Source organism: Manis javanica, chromosome 3, assembly GCF_040802235.1.
Source record: "Manis javanica isolate MJ-LG chromosome 3, MJ_LKY, whole genome shotgun sequence".
In the NCBI taxonomy this organism is placed as follows: domain Eukaryota; kingdom Metazoa; phylum Chordata; class Mammalia; order Pholidota; family Manidae; genus Manis; species Manis javanica.
In genome coordinates, this window is record NC_133158.1 from 171,323,772 (window position 1) to 171,344,738 (window position 20,967).

Consider the following 20,967-nt stretch of genomic DNA (forward strand, 5'->3'; position numbering starts at 1 on the left):
ACTTGAAATGAGATCCCAAATCCTATCAAGCCACACTGAGTTTGTATCTCAGAAAGGAAAGCCATCATTCAGAGAGCCTGAGAGAATACTATTCCTATAGTAGAAACATAGTCAATGTCACTATATTGCTGTGTGACTATGGACAAGTTGCTTCACCTCTCTGAACCTCAGTTTCCTCAACAAGTAAATGAAGAGATTGGCTCAAACTGACCTCTCCCTGAGACACACAGGGAATAAGCCAGATTCGATTTTATCACTCTGGTGAACAGATAGTCCCCTGATCTTTTTCTGGCACCCTGTGCAGTGTGGACACAAAGAGCCCCAGTACAGCTAACACCCACGTCTGCCTTCATTGCTGGCTGCTACCTGGTTCTGTGCCAGGTAACAAATCCCTGTCTCTGCGGCTCCCTGACTGTGAAGGGAGCAGGTGGCAGCCCAGGCCTCTGGCCATAGACCTTCCTGGCTCTGCTCCTCACTGGGCAGCAGATGAAGCCTTGAGGGAAGACACAGCCCTCAAAGCGCCCTGCTGCCTAGTCCTCTGCGGCTCAGCTGGTGCGCTGGCTGTGACTGGAATGCTCGGGCGTGCAGGCCATCTCCTTCATTTCCGAGGGTCAGGGGGTGGCCCAGGCCCCAGCATCGGTGAAGCGGCAGATTTGCTAATGCCTACACCCACCAGAATATATCCCCGTTCTTTCCAGCTGGCTGTGAAGGGAGAACTTGGCTAGGTGGGGGGCTGCTGCAAGAGTGCAAAGCCCACACCTGATCCAGATCGCCAACCAGGTTAAATCAAACCACTGTCAGCTGGAATTCCCAGCTTGAACAATCCCCAGCATCATTTTAAAAGGGTCAGAGATTCTAAAGACTCAGACGGGAGAAGTCTGGCATCTACAGCTGGTGCTGGGTACAAATAAACCCTCCTGCCCCTTCTCAGACACACTGCCGTCGGGGCTGCCATCGCCCTCTGCCGTGACCTGGGCCTGCGGAACACAGAGACCCGCCAGAGCAAGGATACGGCCTGACCCTCCCTGAGTCCGCACGCGGTGCAGTGCCTGGCATGAACAGGGCGGGAGGGAAGCAGGTGGGCAGGCAAGCAGAGACAGTATGTCACAGTGATTAATGGCACAAGCAACAGAGTCCAAAAGAACTGAGTTCCAGTTCTGGCTCTGCTGCTGACTGCCTTTTGACCTAAAAGGAATCAAATTTCTCTGAATGTCAATGTTCTCATCTCTAAAATAAGGAAATATTTATTCCACAGGTTTGTCGTGGGAATTAAATAATTCACTTAGAGCACTTAGCCTAGTGCCTGGCCGTGGTGTGCACTCAATAAGCTGTGGTAGTAATTTGGGTCATTGTTTGTAGTAGTGAAATGATAATAACTTCTCGGACCGCATGGCCCTTCTCTACCGTCTGCCCAGCCCCCTCCGCAGTACCTGGGGGGACGGGATCAGCATTTGCTCAGGGTTAGTCACGGGTGAACCCTTGGTGTCTCAGAAGCATCCCACCCATGACAGTGGCCTCCAGGCGAAACCAGAGCAGCTGGGGAGCCCCTTGGAGATGGGGGCGTCCCAGCTGCCTCTGACCTGGTTCTCTTGGTAAGTGGCGCCACCTCCTGGCTTCTCTGGGAACTGTCTCCATACCTAGTCACCCAGCTGCAAAATGCTATTTGTGTAAGTTCTAGATGCCTATAATCAACTCCTCACTGCAGAAGCCACCCTGACTGTGAGAGGCCAGTCATGCAGTCCAAGCTGTCCTGCAGTCTCTCTGTTCATGTCAGTGTTTCCACCACAGCTTCCAATTTCCTGAGGATTATAAACCAACCATAAAATTTCAGTTTGCTCTGAGACTGCCTATATTATCCAGTATGTCTGGTCATATTCCCTCCTGCTTGCATTTGTGATGGAAGAATCCACCCTCTCCTTTTTCTTCTTAGTTGCATTCACTGTGGCTTCGGGTTTTAGGTCAGAACCTGCGTTTGGAGTCAGGCGTCCTGTCTCAGCTCACAAAATACTTCACCCAGGTCCCTAATCTCTTCACCTGCAGTTTCCCTATCTGAAAAATGAAGGAGAAAATTACACCTGCCACCATGGCCCTGACCCTTTTGAAATTGAAGGAGAATAACGTGAGTGGGAAAAGGCCCTCCATCAGGTCGGCAGCTCCTCAGTCGGTGGGTGTAACCAGCGTCACACCTAAGTACAGGTCTTTAAAGAGGCTGGCCTGCATCAGCCCTGCCTCCTTCCTCACCAGCAGTCTTGACAGGGTGACATCTGCCATGGGGGCTGCTGTGGGGCTGCCACAGAATCCAGTTTTATTATGTTCATTCATCAGGCATTGAACATGGGTCTGCTCTGCACCAGGCACTATATTTAGTTCAAATATTAAAAAGTCAAAATTCTCAGACTCCAGGACCTGGACGTCTAAGAGGGTGATGAGTAAACACACCAGCGTGTTGTTGAGCCGTGCTCTGTGCCAAGCACGGTGCTGGGTGTGCAATGAATGCCAGCTGTACGTCAAGCAGGAGGGACTCGTGAGGTATAGAGTTACCTTCTTCCAAGGTCCCTTTTAACATGCTCAGTCGGAGGTAAATACTGTTAGAAAAAAAAAAAAAGGACCTGGATGATACCACAAATGGTCTCATAATTTTTGGGATCACTTGTAGGTAACTAAAAATTCCATGCTGATTTTAAGTCACAAAACAGTCTCAGTTCAGTAAACAGAACATCTAGTCAATATATTATTCAACACCATGACCCTCGTTTTCTACCCCACCACTGCCCCCAGGGAGGGCCCCACACCTAGGAGGAGGGGCAGGCGGCCATGGTGGGCTCTTTCCTGCTGTCTCCCAGCCACAGGCCCCGCTACTGTTTCTAACCAGCCAGGTGTAAGCAGGAAGAAAGGAGAGAAGAGGGCAGGAAAAGTCTGCCTTGAGAGACACTGATGTAAGGTGGTTTCATACTGTGTGGGTCTCGCTACATTAAACCAGATTCGTTTTCTTGGGGACCCTTTACTGGATTCTTCTGAGACTTCCCTGCAGGACCAAGTGCAAGAAGGGGGAGAGGCCCTCCTTCCTCTGCTGCCTGCCACATCTCCTCACCCTTGAAGGCTGCCGTCTTGGGTGGGGCTCTCAGATGCGTCCAGGACAATGTGCCTGTGGCAGGTTGCACTCGGCTGCCCAGGATGGCTCCACTGTTAGGGTACCAAAGAGGCGCGTGGTGGCTCCCCAGTCCCGACTCAGGCAATTTAACATTCTGCTAAATACATTAAACACATACATTTCTTTCCATCAGGTGTAGCCCTCAATAGAAAGTTTCCTCGTCCCGTTCTACAGACAGGGGGTCCTTTAGAGCATCCCACATCTCCAAGTAACAATGACAGGGTTTGAAGCCCTGTCTCTACAGTCAGGGCCCACAGTTCTCCATGAGTCCTTGCTGCTGGGCTCTAAGGGGCAAAGGACCAGCCCTGGGACAAGCCCACACACCTCTCTGTGGTTCTTCATTTTGTATGACCTCCGAGAGCCCTTTGCATTCTAAAACTGTAGTGAAATTTCTGAGTTGAGGTTTCCTGGAACAGATGACAGAGACCTCTGCAGAGGCCATGTCCTCCTGTGTGGGGGCAGCCCTTCACTCCCCACTTTCTGCTCTGCAACCCTAGTCTCACATGGGCGTGCACCTTGAGCAAGTGTGGGGGAGAGAAAGAAATGCCATTCAAATGGTGCTGGCATTCTGTTCCCTCCATGAGGACGTGCCCTGGACCGAGCACGAAACTGAAGGCATGAATTTGCATTCTCTTCAAAGAGGCTCATTTCCCACGTGCCTCTCCTGAGGAGAGGATCATGCCATGCTGAGCATGACACTGGTGTTTCAGAGAAGGAACCTTCCAGATAATGTGACTCCTAGTTTAAGTCACCTATTTCATCTGGAGAAAAGCCCCAACTGTGGTGGACCTAGTGACCTACTGTGGGTCTCCACGACAGCACCCGTCCAAGGGGTTTACAGGGATAATCGGCCCTGTGCATTTGCAGTGTCCCCTAACGCCCTTGACCTTGGCGCTGCAGACAGGCCTCCGGTGCCTTACAGCCCACAGCACCCAGCATCTCTCTACTGGTCTCCTGAGAAGCTCACAGCCACCCTGTGGAGTAAACACACCAGTGTTATTACCCCATTTTTACAGATGGGGAAATGGAGACTCAGAGATGAGAAATTCCATGTCTAATCAAAACCAGGAGTGGAACTTCACTTTCCCATTCCAAGTCTAATACTCGGAATTCTCTCTTTTCCTTGATGGTGTTCACACAAGACTCGTGAGTGTTTCTCTGCCCTGCCCTATTTCCCTCTCCGTTCAAATCTCATTCCCAGAACCACCTCCCTGGCCCCTCAGCCAGGCCCCAGTGGAGAATGACGTGGAGCCTTGAACACAGGAAGAGTGGGCATCCTCTGTAATTCCTTCAGTAGGTATTAGCCACACCCACCCTGCCAGTCCACTGAAGTGTGCCCCTGTCCCATCCTGATGAACTGAGGTTGTGTGTCCACATAACAGAGATTCGTTCCCTTCATTTCATCAGCCTGGGTCTGCATACCCAGGCCCGGAGGAAAGCATATTCATTCCCTGATTGCCTGTAAGGGCCCACTAGGTTCCACAGGAGATTAACAAAGCTAACATTTATTGAACACGTACTGTGTGCCAGAATTCATTCTGAGGTTCTTGCATATTTTAACTCATTTAACCTCACAACCACCATATGAGGCCCATACATTTATGACCCCTTTTTTAAAGATGAGGAAACTGAGGCAGACAGCAGTTAAAGAACTTTTCCCAAGGTCACACAGCTAGGAAGTGGTAGAGACGAAATTTTCACTTTGGGTGGTTAAATTCCAGAGCCTGTGTGCTCAGCTCCACTGTGGACAGACTGAGCCTCAAAGCACCTGGAGCCCAGACGGCTTCCGGGATGAAGAGCACGAGGCCGAGAAGAGGACTTGGTTTAGATGGAGTCCCAAGAGCAGGGCCCGGGTCTGGTTTCTTGAGCAGGTGCACTATAGTGGTGACGCGTCCAGGGGGAACCTGTGAGGGAGGGGCCAGCAAGAGGACCACCTCAGGCCATCTTCCAGCTTCAGTGTGACCTCTTTGGGGGTCTGAGGAGGCAAAGCTCCAACCTAGAGGTGCCCTGACCCCAAGCAAGGGAGCTGGTTCCCTACCCTCACCCCAGCGATCGTTCCTGACAGGCTAGTCCAGGGAACTGAAAAGTGTGTGCAGGTAGCCCCAGGACACTGCTCCAAAGGACGCAGTGCTGACCGGGAAGGGACAAGCTGGGGAACCAGGGGGCACACAAACGTGGTCAAAAAAAGAAATCCAAGGGAATCTGGGGGAGTGCCGGCTGCCACCCCTGAAATAGGAAGGAGGCATTTGCAATTCAGTTTAAGCCTGTAGCTCCAGGCCGGCCGAGGAGGTTCCCAGCTCTAGGCAAGGTTACTACAGATGTAGCGAGACCCAGTAACAGCAACGGAACATTGTGGATAAAAAGGGGCTCATACCGTGCTTTATTCTCACTGCAGTAGTTTTGAGGCCCTAGACACCCCTCCACCTCTGTCCCCGCCCCTGGCTCAGCCTCTGCTCCCCTCTGCCCTTAGCACGGGGCAGAACTCTTCTTACAGTAATACGGGCAGTAATGGCCTGTTGCCAACAGGTATGCGACCATGAGCCCGCGCAGTGGGCTAAGTATTACCTCACGGCATGTGCACAGTGGGTATCAGGTGAGGATCCTGGCCGTGGAACTTCCGTTTCCCTACAAAGCCTCGGCAAGTCCCCAGTGAGCATTGTCTTCTGACATTGGTCGGAGCCCAGGAAACAATTCTTGTCAGAGGGCAGTTGGGAGAACCATTTCTGCAGCACCCCCTTCCCGTGAACACAAACTGGGGCTCAGAGAGCCCGAGCCGTGGGCACTGAGTGCACACGACCGACCCCAGCTCCGCGACCCCGCCTGCTGTCCGCGGTTTTTGGGGGCCAACCTCTCCCACCAGCCCGCTCTGGTTGCGGGCAGGCCCGCAGCATTCCCAGCACTGCGCTCCTTTGCTTTTCCCCGTTATTTTACCTTAGCTCATGTTTTTCTTCTTAATCATGAAATATCCCCAACATATGTAGAGAGGTACCCCACACCCACAATTGTCAGTCTTAATGTTATTTCCTGCAGACATTTTCTTTTTTTTAATGTGAAATCAAAGACTTATATTGAAAGCCCATTCACTCTCTATTCTGATTCCATTCCCTCCCCCAGAGGCCACCACCATTCTGTATCTGGCACTTGGCATTCTCACCAATGTTGTTCCAATTTTACTATATATGTATACAAGCCCTTTACAGGATTATTTTGCATAATTTTAAGCTTTACATTAAATTATATTATGCTGTACATTATTCAGTGTTCTCCAGGGAAACAGAACCAATAGGATGTTTAGACAAGGGGGGTGGGGATGAGGATTTATTTTAAGGAATTGGCTCCCAGGGTCAAGGGGCTGGAAGTCCAGGACGGAGGTGTCAGCCAGGTGGAGACCCAGGAAGAGCCATTGCCCCATTTAAATCCAAAGACCTTCTACTGGCAGAATCCTCCTTCCTCTTTCCTGTCTTCTATGAAGGCTTGAAACTGATTGCTTTGTGACAGTATGGAATGAGGCTCAATCACCTTATGGAAGACAATCCATTCTACTCAAAGTCCATTAATTTAAATGTTAATTTCATCCAAAAGCACCCTCACAGAAACATCTAGAATAATGTTTCACTAAATATGTGGGCACCATGGCTCAGCTTAGGTGACACCTAAAATCGACCATCACATACTATTTCCTTCTGCAACTTGCTTTCTTCAGTCCTTATTTGTTTTAGAGATTTCTCCATGTTGCTATATATAGCGTTTCATTGTGTATATGCCATAGGTTATGAATTTTTCTGTTGATGGATGTAGGTTGCTTCCAATTTTCTCTATCAAAAACAGGAGAGGGCATAAACCTGCTCAGGTCACATGGGAGAGTTTCTGTATAGGTCAGAGGTAGGCAAATACAGGCAGGCCCCCTATTTGTGAATAAAGCTTGACTGGAATGCAGTCACACCCATGCGCATCCTAATCACATACTGCTGCTCTCATCCTACAAGGGCAGGGTGGTGTAGTTGCCACCAAACTGTCAGCCCACAAAGCCTAAAATACTTCCTGTCTGGCCCCATACAGAAAAAGTTGCTGACCTGCTCTAGGTCAGTACCTAGGAGTGGAATTGACTGTGGGCCACATCAGCATTTATGCAGCATTGGAAAATCACTCCCCACAGTGGCTACACACATCCACCCTCCCAGAAGAGCGCATGAAGGGTGTGAGAGCTCTCTTTCTTCATATGCTCCATCCCAAAGGTTTGCCAGCTCACTGCTTATGAATTCTCACTGTTACTCCCCGTTGGTTCTTCAATCATCTATCATTTATTCATTTAACAAACATCTGTTAAGGGATTACTGTGTGCCTGGTACTATCATGTTAAAGCTGCCCCATTTTACAGGAGAAGAAATGGAGCTACTTAATATTAGAGGCATGGTCCAAGCAGGGTGGTAAGGCAAGATGGTTGCATGTGGCTTTTGCAGGCCCTCTCTGGAGAAGCTAGCCCTGTGAAAGACACTCGAACAGCTGACAGTATTTTGCAGGCCTGAGGGTGCGCAGCTGAGAAATACAACAATTTGGCAGTCAGCATATAACTTCTGACAGTCAGGGGCACCTACACCGTAATTCTTAGCAGAGAGGGTCTATATTTTATACAACAATCCGTAGTTTTATAATTATACTGGTTTTTGGTCTTCCCCTTTGACCTCAGAATATAAAACATCTGTGATTATGAGCGAGAGAGTGTGTGACAAAGAAATTGTCCATAATTGATACAGTGAGAAATAGAGCTTTATGACTCAAAGCTACCAAGATAGCCAATAAATGAAGGGAAAGGGAGGTGGAGAGTGAGTGAGCTAAATCTTCATTTATTGGTTGGGAAGTCAACAAATAATGTCTGTGGCTGATAACCCAAGCAATCAAGAAATTTGTACAAATATGGGACAAGCTCTGGACAAGAGAAAAGCTGAAGCCGACGGGGAACAGGACACAGGAAGAGGAGGAGCAGGGAAACCTCGACTGATGAGGTGGGGAGACGGGGTGTCATCATTCTCGTCCCTCCCTAACTCTATGTATAGTTTTATATAGTTGAAATTTCCCATAGTAAAACCTACTTTTTTTTTTTAATGGCAAAAATGAGGTTGGGCTGTGAAGTCAGACAGGTACAGATTAAATTCAGCTGCGCCCCTCTGGGGGCCCTAAGTACTGTTGCCTTCATCTTTTCTAAAATTTTTTTAAAAATTAGTTTATGGCTGCATTTGTACAAATGTGAATAATTTCATTTTTCAATTAATATAATATATTAAAGCATTTTCTTCCACTAAAAAAATTAAATATATATATGAAATAAATAAATTCAGCTGTGCCCCTTAGTACTGGGCGCAGGTTAACTCTCTGGGTCCCAGTTTCCTCATTTGTGTAATGGGAAGAGCTAATATGTACCCATTTTGTACAACCATTTGCATCAAGTGTAGGGATTAAACAAGAGCGTGACTGTGAAGGGCTTATCAAGGCATAAAACATAGTAAAGGCTTTAAAAACACTTGGGCTGATTTGTTCGGTTGCTTCTCTTTGGGGTTTCATGACGTTTGGCTCTAAATTTTGAGATCTGCCTCCTGGGCACTTTACGCTTAGGTCCGCACATCCGTGTCCTGCCTTATATGTCGGCCTTACTTTGCTCTCCTCGGCTAGCCTTCTTCTAGCCTCCTTCATCCACTCAGTTCTGTGTTCACCTACTCACTGATTGGGTGCCTGTGCACCAGACACGAAGCTGTGTGCTGAGGAGGCAGAGATGAGAGACTGTCCCTGTCCCGGGGACACTTGGCTCAGTCGGGGTGGGGGACAGAAAAGATTGCAATAAAATGCCTGCAGTGGCAGAGGTACCCACAAGGGTCTCGGGGGTACAGAGGGTGCCCACTGCAGACTCAGCTGGGCTTCCAAGGATGAATAGGAGATTACCCGGCAAAGAAGGAGCGCATGGCGACTGGGTGGCATGGTTAGGTACTGACATGCAGGGGTAGCTGCATGAGTCCAGGTCTGCAAGCTGGGAAGAGCTGAGCCTGTTCAGAGAAACAGCTGAGTTCGTAGCAGGGTTTGAAGAAGAGAGAAAGCTAGTGCGAAGAGCAAGGCCCAGATGGCGAGGGTTTAATCAAGAGCACACCCTTGAATAAAATGTGAGTTCAAATTTGCACCTTCGCAAGTTCATTCCTGTAGAAAGGGGGATGGCAGGTTGGAAAGCAGTTGCTCCAAATCTAGAAAAAGAGAGACAGAGAGGTCACAGAGGGAGCTCAGGCGGCTGCCTAGAGCTTCACTGTATCTTCATGTGCCTGGTGCTCAAACCTCAGGTTTTATTAGGGCATCTGTAGAAAATCAGGCCCTGAAGGGTTGGCTCACCACAAAGAAATCCTCCTGACGTAAACACAGGACTACATACTATTATACAGGGGTGATTAAACATTAAGTGGCCAGCACTGGTGCCGAATCTCCAAAGACAGCCCTTTTATCTCTGGGGTAGCTAGTTGCAGGCTGCAAGGTGAGCCTAGAACCTGGCACTGGAGTGCATGGAAACGCTTCCAGGGAAGTTCAGGCCTAAGGAACTCTGTCCTTGTCAAGAGTGAGGGCCACCTCCAGGGAGCGGAGTGTTCCGGATTGCCTCAAAATGGTGGCTAACACCACTCACAATTCTGGCTTCTCACTCCATTCTCACCTGACCCTTCTACAGACATGCTTTCTTTGGCCAGAGTACAGTTTGAGCATGAGACCAGGTTTATTTGCAATATAGACTCAGAAGTGCCCATTATCCTGTCCTTCTGAAGAGCCACCCTTCGCCCTTGGGTGTTGCTGATTGTCACTGGATTCCCAGTGGCTTTGACTGCTCAGGGAGGAACTATCTTGGAGATGGTTCAACATCTCTATTACTTTATGATGTGTTTCTTAACTCCACTCACAGATACAGTCTTAACTCACTGTGCTCAGGCATCATATTTTACATCCCCAGGTAACAATCAGCAGGTTAAACCAGAAAGGAGGTGATTAGGGCTTGAGCCAAGGATGGAGAATGGAGCAGGAATGGAGGATGGCACATCGATGAGGACTTAACAGTGTTTTGATTTGGGAGCTGAAGGACAGGGAGCTGCTGAAGGTCAAGTCACATCAGACCCAGGCAGGAAGGTAGCCCCCCCAGGTGGGAGCCAGGCCTCCCTGCCTTGGGTCTCCTTGAGGAGGTAGCGCTCTTGCTGGGCTCCTTCTTCCAGCGGACACCTTCTGCTGCAGACACTGTGCTAGGATGGACCCAAAGCAGAACAGAAAGGCGCCTGACCAAATGGAGTTTATATTCTGGTGGTAAATGAGAGGTAGTAACTAATAAACCAATAAAAAATAATTGATAATAACTACAACCTGAGGTAAGTGTTTTTCAAAAAGCTACCAAGGCAGAGAAGGGCAGAGTGAAGGGAGTTTCGGCCTTGGTTGAAGCGATGGGGACGGGGGAGCCTCCATGCCAAGAGGAGGGAAGGAGCAGTCCGGGCAGAGGAGTCAGCGCATGTGAAGGCCTCGGGTCGGGAGAGAGGCCGCTGTGGGCCAGAAGGACCAGAGGCCAGCAGAGCGGGAGCCCTGGGCACAGTGGGAGGATTGACAAGCACACAGGGCCTTGAAGGCCACTGTCAGAGGTCTGGATGTTAGTCTGAGAAACACCTCTAGGTGTTTGATTTAATCAGAGCAACATGATCTGATTCTAAGGGTTTAGGAAGATCATTCTGGAAGCAGGATGCAGAAAGGATTAGAGGGAAGAACAGATGCTGCAGAGTCTAGGACAGCATAACAGCAACACGCCAGAAATGCAGGGAAGTAGCCGGGTTTGAGATACGCTGTGGGGGGTCGAATCACCCAGATTTGGTGTTGGATTAGATGTGGGGTGAGGGGAAGTGAGATGTCAAGGCTTCCAGGTTTCTGGGTTTCTGGGTGGATGTTGGTGGTCTGTGACAAGGGGAAAATGGGGTGGAATTTAAGGGCAAAAATCTAAAATCCCCCTGGGGGTCATGTTAAGTTTGAGATGTCTGAGAAGCAACCAGTAGAGAAGATGTCAAGGAGAGAGCAGTAGGCAGGCCTGGAGAGGAAAGTCCCGGGCTGGAGAGGTGAATGGGGCTGTCCTCAGCACGTGTTTAAACCCACGAACACAGATCGGATCGTTTAGGGATTCAAAAATCAGGTCCCAAGGCCCAATCCTGAGAAATTCGGTGTCACGGAAGCCACGGGAGGAAAGTGCGTCTCCCGCGACGAAGGTGCTGGCGGCCCGGGCGGCATAGCCGCCACCGTCGCGGTGGGGAGGCGGGACCCGTCGGGTTTGGGAGACAGATCGCGACTTCTGTTCATTTATGGCTGGAAGTGAGTCATGCCGAGCGTCCATCCCAAACCTTACAGTCACACGAGCGGGAAGGGCTTCCGGGGACTGTGCACCTGTTCCCCACCCCACCCCGCTCCTCCCACGCCTGCAGCCCTGGCTGCTGGGACGCCAGAGTCTTTAACTGCAAATAAGACACTAACTGTACCCTGGGTCCAAATGAAACCCCTTTTTAAAATGCAGCTGTCCTTCACATTTTTTAAAAACCGTGATGGTCAAATCTCTCACATGCCACCTCCAGCTCTTTATTTTAACAACCACGCCCCCAGTGAGGATGAGTAGGAAGGGAGAAGATCCCCATCACAGCACCAGTGACACGGACTTTTCAAATTAACTGTGGAGGAAAAGCTGAAAGAAAAAGAAATCCAGCCCCGTGACGGCGGTGCTCGTGTAACCGCCTGCGCCGCCAGAGGAAGCGGGGCGGGAACAGGGCCGGAGGCACCCCGGGCTCACCCAGCCCGCAGGGGGCCGCTGCTGCGCCAGGACAGATGACAGTGCCGGCCGGGCCACCACCGAGGAAGACGCGCTCCGCGCCGGCCCTTGCTGATGCCCCCTGGGCGGCTGGTGTGACCGTCCCCACCAGCCCAGGACGGAGGGGGCAGCGCCATCTTCACGCCGTGGGCGAGGAGGCCGGATCTCAGAGCCGCCCGCGTACCTGCCCGCGCCGGCGAGCGGAGGGGCTGGCTTTGAGAACAACCCCCACCTGCCTCCTCTCTGCCCTGACTCTCCAGTAGGGAATATTCCTCTGCCCCAAGTCATCCTAGGTGGCCAGGGGCCACCCCTATAGTCGAGAAATGGCTGAAATGACTCAACTATCCAACCCTAAACCTGACCAGCCCCTTACCCTGCAGATCCGTCCGTTCTCGTGAGAAGCTCAGTCGATGCTCTTACCCACACTTTTGTCTTGCCCCTTTTGCTTCCTGGCTGACCCGGGTGCTTCCCCACGTGGCCTGCCTGGTGTGGCTGCCCCCCCCCCTCTTTGGGAGCTGTGGGTAACGAAGGATCTTTTCCATGTCAGTCATCTCCTGATCTTTGGCCTCACCATATCTGAATAAAACCAAAATCCCAGGTGCACTTTAAAGCACCCTTCCGTGGGGCTTCTGGGAGATGATCCCCAGGCCTGGCACAGGGGAAGGCTGACAACTGCTCACCGGTGGTCCCACCATCCATCCGCACCCGTGTTCATTAAGCGAGTATTGACCAAGTGTCTGCCACATGCCAGGCCTTGGGTAGACACAGCAAGGAACAGACGCTGTCCTGGGGAGGAGCCACGCCAGCAGTGAGAAGGGGCTGCAGTGGGGAGGCCGAGGAGCCCAGGGCTGGGCTGCGCCCCAGCTGTGTGTGAGGGCAGTGCTCCCTCTGGGTGAAGTGGGGTCATCTCGCGCTGTCCCACGTCCCTGAACTGGAACACCTGGTCTTCCGTCTGCTCCCGCCCGGCCCCGGGGCCCCTGGGGAGCAGCAGCCTCAGTGCCCTCCCCTCCCAGTTCTTCCTCGTCCCACTCCTGTCTCTGGCCTCTCACGCTGGAAGTCCCCCTCCTAGCCAGTAAAGATCTGGAAACTCACTGGCTTTACGTTCCCCCAGGGCCTCTGAGCCCAGCAGAGTCCGCGGGAAGTGAGGGAAGACCCTGCAGTGACCTTGTGTCCCTTGGTGTGTGTGACTCTCCTAGGTGGGCGAGGCAGTCTTGGAAAACGCCCGGCTCATGCTGCGGACAGAGGCTATCCAGGCGGGCGCAGAAGACTTTAAAGAAAGGTAACGTCTACAGCAAAGTGACAGTCCCTCTGCATCCCCAGCCTCCTGGGCAACCAGGAATGCCGCTCTGGCCTCTGCAGCACTTGCCCCCAGCCACGTGGGGAGCCAAGGGGAACAGGAGAGGCCCCAGAGAATCCTAAGCCAAGATGGCCCGGCTCAGACCTTCCTGTAGACACAAACGAGGCCCCAGGGCTCAGAGATTTTTGCCAGTGTCACTCAGAACAGGGGCTCTCAAAATCTAGTGTGCTTTAGAATCACCTGGATGTCTTGTCGGAAACAGACTGCTGTGGCCACCCACCCCCTCCAAGAGCTTTTGATTCAGTAAGTCTGGGTGGGGCCCAAATTTTATGTTTCTAACAAATTCCTGATGATACTAATCCTCCTGGTCGTGGGGCTACACTCCGAGAGCTACTGGTTTACAGCAGTGCTTCTCAGTCATGGCTGCATATCAGAATTACCTGGGCATTTAAAAAGGCCAGCGCGAGCCCGGTGACTCATTAAACCAGAGTCCCAGTGTGTGGGGCGCAGTACTCAGTATTTAGAAAGCTCACCAGCCTGGAGAACAACCTCTTTGAAGTCTAATAGAGTGTTTCCTAAAATATGGTGTGTATATGGCTGATGAAGATTATTTTAAGTGGTATAAGGATGAATATTTTATTTTTAATAGTTATGTATTTATTTTTATAGTCATTTTTTATTTATGATCCATGAAACTTTTTTTCCACTATATGTATGGTAGCAATTTAAATTTTATTTAATATAAAAGCTTTTAAGATTTATTGACTTAAGATGTCCTTTTTAAGTAGATAAATTTAAGGAACAGTGTAAAGTAAATAATGATACAGGAGATATGCATCTCACAAAATCATGAAGGCAAGTGAGTTTTGTGCAACACTGATCAAATGGAGAATCAAAATGAAGATGACCCTTTTATGAAGGAGCAGCGATTTTGAGAATATTCTGTGGGAAAGGCGTCCTGCATGTTGGGCAATTTGGACAGGTGATGAGATTGTTATTCAAGGGAACACTCCTAAATTGCTACAAAGAGGAAAGGCATGTAGTTGGGAGTCTTTGGGGAAGACCATGATTCAATGTCCTTCTTATCTGAGGGTAAGAAGAATGTTGTGATGAAACGGAGAATCACCACCATCTATCTCTTCAGACACTGAGTCATGTCCTTTCTTTAAAACCAAGCTTCTCCACCTGCTCAAAGGATCTCCATTAGTAGCCTTTCTGGAATCAGGGAGACAGTCAACCAGCCAGGCCTGCTGTCTTGACCAGGACTGTGATAGCAAGGTCACAGGAGCACAAAGCCACCATCCAGCCACTGACAGCTTACTGGGCAATTAAAGCTACATGCCAGTAGACAAAACCGTTTGTCCTAAATTGTATGTTGAACTGAAGTATGAAATTAAAAGAGGACTTAACTATAATTTCTTTTACTCATTCATTTGCTACATATTCACTCATACATATATGCCTTCATCCAGCCATTCAAGTGAGGAGAATGTAAACTCCTGAAAGCAGGGGCTGGGTCTGCTGTGCTCCCCATTGTATCAGCAGCACCTGTAACAGTACCTGCCAGGCACAAGGCAGAAGCTCAACAAATATTTGTTGAAACAATGAATGAACGAATGAGACAAACAGATGTTTGAATATCTGCTGGGCCTCCCGGCAGGTGCTGGAAATGAAGTGGGTCGGACCTCGAGGAGCTCATACTCCAGAGGCAAAGTCAGAGGAGTGCTCAGACAAGAGCATTTCAGTGAGGTTGTGCCGTGTCTGACATGAGCAGAGGTGAGGCTGGGACATGAAGTCCTGCCTGGGAAGGTTGACCGAGCACTGATGCCTGATTTGGGACCTAACTAGGAGCTGACCGGGCAAATAAAGGAGGGAGACCTTTCCAAGCAACGGGGAGAGTGTGTGAAAAGCAAGAGGTCATGAGAAAGCGTGGTGAGTTAATTGAATTCCAAGGAGTTCATTGTAACGGGCATATGTGGGGAATGAGGAGGGACAACCCATGCAGCTGGCAAACCAGGAAGGACCCAATCCTGGAGGACCACGTCAGCCACACCAAAAAGCTTGAAGATCTAAAAGCAGAGGAGAACCACAGAGGGGTTTAGCAGTGGCTCACTGACCAGTTAGCGTTAAAGGGCGCTTTGCATTGGTGGAGAGGAGAGGCAGCGCGAATGAGCAGCAGGGGGAGAGAAGCACCGCTGGAGGGCCAGGGTCTGTACTGGGAGCAGTGGTTGGAAAATAAGGTGAGAGCAGATCATCGAGGAGCCAGAGGACGACATTTAAAGCTTCCGAGAAGAAGGACTCCCGTGTGGTGGAGGATGGTGCCCTGGGGGCAATACTGCTTCAGGAAGACAGCTGGAGTATTGTTATAGCTCAGAGCCTGCTTGAGATGGCAGCAGTGGGCAGACTTGTGGGATGGGTTGAAGAAATAATTGGCAAGATTTGACAGTTACCTACATATACAGCCTGAAAAGAGAAGGCAGAGGTAAGTTGTAGATTTTCAGCATGGATAATTTAGAAAACTTATAGTTCTTTTGACTGAACTACAGAATTGGGGAGGGAAAGCTTGTCTTAACTTCAGGAATAGGTAATGAATTTGGTTTTGAGCAAGCTGGGTTGAGTTGATGGTGGAGCAACCAAAGCAGAAACTGTGGGATGCCCCTGAAGGTGAGCCGGAGTGACCCGCAGGTCTGGACGAGAGGGTTACGGTGCTGCGAGCAAATGCCTAATGAAGACTGAAGGATGGAGGTGGGAGGGAGAGGGCCCAGCAGTAGAGCTGAATGCTGACAGACACCTTTAGGGGCAGCCCAGAGCTATGTCAGACCCTCAGAGGACTGCCAGAGAGCAATCTGATGCTGAGTGGAGCACCTCCTGGAAGGGTCCATACTCCTTAGAAACGTGAGCAAAGCAGGACTCCAGAGGCACGAGGGGCCTTTTCCAGCTGTGACCAACAGGGCCCATGCTGGTGATATGGTCAGGTTTTCATTTAAAATGGAAGGACAGGACTTCTTTCCAAAGGGACTAGATGTTAGTAAGAACACAATTCTTCACAAAGAATACATTTCGGTGGAAATTTTAATCCTACATATAGAGAACAAAAACATGCTTCAGCAATGATCCCCTGAGTGCAGATTCAAAGTCCAATGCTGAGGGCCCTCCCTGGCCATGGGCCACAGGGCTGTGATCTTGGTTCCCTGCCTGACTCTTTTTAACTGCTGTAAGGAGCATGAAAGCAGGTGTGGCAAGATGGCCAAAGATACAAAGTCAGAAGGGCTGTGAAGAGTAGAACGACAGAATCAGGACTCAGAATGATCACAGCACATTGGAACAATGGGACAATGAAACTGAAGGAGATTAAACATGAACCCCTGCTTTGGGGTTCAAATACCAGCTGCAGCCAGAGAGGACAGGGAAACTGGGCTGAAAGCAGCTCTTGTGAAAAGTGCTCAGGGATTCCAGTTGACAGGAGACCTAATGTGAGTCGGCGGTACATACAGCTGGTCAAGATCAAATGAAGGAACATACAAACTAACAGAAACTCAGGAAGCACGTCTCAGGCCCATGATGAGCAAATGGGAGGATTTAAACAAAGGAGCAGGCGGTCCCGCGGGGCTCTGCACTGACCAGACGCATCTGGAGTTTCGCATTCCGCTCTCTGTATCACGTTTCAAGAAGGATGCAAACAATTAGAGCATTTCTAATCTTTCACAAATATATCTGAAGCCTGGGGCTGGTGCAACGCATACAGAGATGGAAAGGTCAATGTCTGCCCCCTCGATGATGAGGGATATGGAAGCAAATTTATATGAAGAATGGAAGGAGGAACTGGCCATGTTTAACCTGAGGAACAAAAGGCCTGGGGAGGCGTAGGAGGGGAATGGGAGAGTGATACAAGGTACAGCTTCTGAATATTTGCAGGACTGCAGGAAGGAAGGGATTAGACTGGCTTGTGAGTATTCCAGAGGGTGGAATGCAGACTCTTAGAGGAATGGAGATGAATGCTCTTAAAGGAAGAAATCTGTAATAATTAGAGCTGTCCAAAAATGGAATGGTGGCCTTGAGAGATGAGGAGTTCCCCATCACTGGAAGTATTCAAGCTGAGTTTACATGGTCACCTATCAAGAATGCCGTCAAGGGATTGTCACTGGATAGGAATTTGAATAGTTGCAGGCTAAAGTCCCTAAAATTCCAAGACCCTAAAATGCTTTCTGGAGTGGGAGATGTGAGATTTCTCCCTTCTATGGATCGATGAGGGTAACATAAAATTTAGCTGAGTGGTACAGTGGGTGCAAGGCCATGGAAGGAAAGAAATGACACTGGGAGAAACTGGCAAAGATGTTGCATAGTTTCTAGGAAGACGACCCTGTGCAAACCAGAGATTGGAAGAACTCAGAGTGAGCAGCTTCAGACCTGTGTCCATGTGTGTACACTTGTGCATGAGTGTGTGTTACTGCATAAATTGCAAGTTTTTAAAACTCTGGATATTTCACATATGAAGCCGCTGAAGAGAAGCAGCACACACCTCCCAGCGAGCAGTACAGCGGAGGAGCAGAGCGGTGGCACCCTGGAGGTGAACGTGAGAGAATGTGCTCCAATGCCCAGCTCTCCCTGCCACCCACACCTGGTCCTCGTCCCCCGTCTACCTCCCTCACTTGGCTCCTGAAGGCACTGGGGTTTACAGCCACAGTCCTGGAATCTCACACAGGCTCTCTGGGGAGCAGCAAAGGAAGGGCTCTTTGGGGTCACCGGCACGTAGCCTGGTACTTAGGACATTCTCAGTAATGTTTGTGAAAGGATCCTCAGATGAAAAGGATGACGAATTGGAACAAGGGTGGTGCTGGGTCTGAACTCCTGGAGGCCCTTTCCCTAGAGCTCTGTGCTTCCAGTGCCCCATGGGGCTAGCACCCCATTAATCAAGGTTATCAGAAGTGGCTGCAATTGCTTTCATTTTAATAAATCAGCATGTAACGATTGCATTAACAGTGCCCTCGAAGATGTTGCAACAGTGACTTTTAACATTTGTTGCCTATTACATAATTGCCTGTTAGTAACAATTATAATCTGATTAATTTTTCTTTTGGGTTCCCTGGCTCTGCTGATTAAGTTCCTTTATCTGCAGATATGAAAATGAGCAACCATTTCGGAAGGCAGCGGAAGAGGAAATAAACTCTCTGTATAAAGTCATCGATGAAGCAAATTTTACAAAAATGGATCTGCAGAGTCAAATAGAGAGCCTGAAAGAAGAGCTTGGCTTTCTGTCAAGGAGCTATGAAGAGGTAGGCGGGGCAGGGGTGACGGGGCTTCAGCTACAGGACCAGAGGCTCTCACCTGTCTGGCCAAGCTCTGCAGCGTCAGTGATGGCCGCTCATCTGGACCTCTCCAGGTCGTTTGTCCCGGGCAGCAGGGAAATGCCAGTGAAAAACCTTCAAATCCTCATAATGGGTCAGGCTACCCCAAGAGTCTCACACTCAGATGGATTTGGGGCCACACTGGTACCCCCGGGGGGACAGTGGGTCTGGGGAGTGGCGGGCCCTGTGCTGAATTGCAGGAGGCCTCCCCTACCTGAGACGCACTATTTCAGATCTTTTATTCCACACTGTATAGGACAAACAAAATAATCCTGAGAGCAGATCTAGGCTGCAGGTTACACTTGTTTATTAATAGAATTAGGTCAGATCATTGAGTGACAGTACTAAAGGGGACCTCCGATGGGGACACGGCCCTGTTTCCCCAGAACTGCACTGATTCTGAACCACTGAATCTAAACACACATCACTGTCCGACTGGAGCTCTAATGTGCTTTCAGTAAGAAAAATCAAAGCCCACCTGACCATGTTCATGTCTGGAACCAGGAACCAATAAGCCCATTTCCTCCTCTTCTTAACTGAGTAGGTTGTCATCACTGTCCCACAGGAATCCTTTAGAGACTCCAAAATTAAATTTAAATCACTTCTAGCATATTTCCAACTTTATGAAATTCTTAAGGCTCATCTTGCTGCTGTTGCTTACTCCATGTTTTTATTTCATCATTTATTTATTTATTTTGCTGTTTACTTTGGGTGGACCTGGGCCAGGAAGACCAGTCTAACAAATGCATCCTTGGGGAGAGAGCGTATGGCACCTGTGCTGGACTGGGAAAAGGATCAGGGACTTTAGCAGCAGCAGAATTAAAAGAAAAAGTATCCCCCACAAAGCTGGGCTTCTGCTGGCCAGAATCCTGTGCCTCTTCTTTCTCCTGTGGAACTCACCTGAGGTGTATACTGTCATTTTCAGGATGTGAAAGTGCTGTACAAACAGTTGGTAGGGTCTGAGCTGGAACAAATGGGTGTCCCCACTGGCACTGGTCTGGAAGACATCCTTGAGACGATCAGAATTCACTGGGAGAGAGATGTTGAAAAGAACCGGGCAGAGGCAGGAGCCTTGCTCCAAACCAAGGTAAGAGGCAGTACCAGCACCCTTCACTCTGCACCGTGCAGACGGAGGCCTGCCAAAGACGAAAAGCAGTCAGTGTGCAAAAAAAGTGCCATGGTTTCAACCTCATTAGACCTAAAAGAAATGCAGTTTAAAATGATAGCTTGTTTCCCTGTCTAAAATGCAGAAAATGTTTAAAATGGTAATACTCAATGCTGGCAAGTATGTGGAAAAGTGGGTTCTCTCCTGTATTGTTGGGCAGTGCAAGCTAGTATGATGTTTTTGACTAAGGGACTTGATGACAAATGCCCACACCCACCAGCTGAATAATCTGAACACTCTCCTAAAGAAATAATTGCAAATGCTGATTAAGTTCACATCCAAATATACTCACAGAAGCATTCATTATAAGGGAGGGAAGCCTGGGGAAGAAAGACTAAGCCACACCCTAACCATGCAATGAATTATAAGTCAGTTAGTAGAAATTATATTTATGAAGCATTTATAGCAACATGAGAAATGCTGAGGCAATAAGGTAAATTGGGGGGAAAAAAGAGAGACCAGAATGGACTATACCAGGGGCCAAAAGCTCTTTCTGCAAAAGACCAGGTAATAAATATTTAGGCTTCCTGGGCTAGATGGTCACTGTTGCACCTACTCAACTCTGCCACTGTGGTGTTAGAGCATTATAGACAAAAGGTAGCAAATGAGTGTGGCTCTGTTTCAATAAATCTTTATTTATAGATACAGAAACTGGACAGGATTTGGCCTGTGGGCTGTAGTCTGCCAACCTCCAGTAGATAGAGTAAGTGGGGCAAAGCATTCAAAGAAAGAAACTGGGTATGAAGAAAAGATTAGAAAGAAAACACTAAAATATATTGGTAAGAGCCAATAGTCTTTGATCGAGGGACCTATTTGACATGTTGAAATGTTATTCCCTCTTTCTTGTTTTTGAGTATTTCTTGAGTTTTTTGTAAGTATATTCATGGAGGAAGAACATATTTTATTAAGCCTCAAAAACAATAAAGGACTTAACAAGAAAATAGAACATACAGGGTTTGTTCCTCCCTTCCCCATTCCCCACACATTGTGATTGAGGGATTTTTAAGCAGAGGACAGAAAGAGCAGAAGAGGAAGCAAAGGGTGGAGTGTGAGAATAAGGTAGCCGTTTGAGAGGAGGCAGGCCCGCTGTTCCTGCGCCCTGGGTCACTGCTCAGCAGGTCTCAGTCCTCCTGGCTGCTCAGCAGAATTATTTCAGAGCACTTT

At 49.2% G+C, this 20,967-nt stretch overlaps 1 protein-coding gene across 4 annotated transcripts in view; it reads left to right on the forward strand.

Annotated features, from left to right (window-relative positions):
- Positions 1 to 20,967, forward strand: part of LOC118973275 (phakinin) — a 58,204-nt gene that overhangs the window by 15,173 nt on the left and 22,064 nt on the right. For all 4 annotated transcript variants that reach the window (XM_073232403.1, XM_073232402.1, XM_073232400.1 and 1 more), the window contains exons 2-4: positions 13,193 to 13,275; positions 18,410 to 18,566; positions 19,564 to 19,725. In XM_073232403.1, the coding sequence (XP_073088504.1) occupies positions 13,193 to 13,275; positions 18,410 to 18,566; positions 19,564 to 19,725 (402 nt within the window). The remainder of the gene's footprint in view (positions 1 to 13,192; positions 13,276 to 18,409; positions 18,567 to 19,563; positions 19,726 to 20,967) is intronic.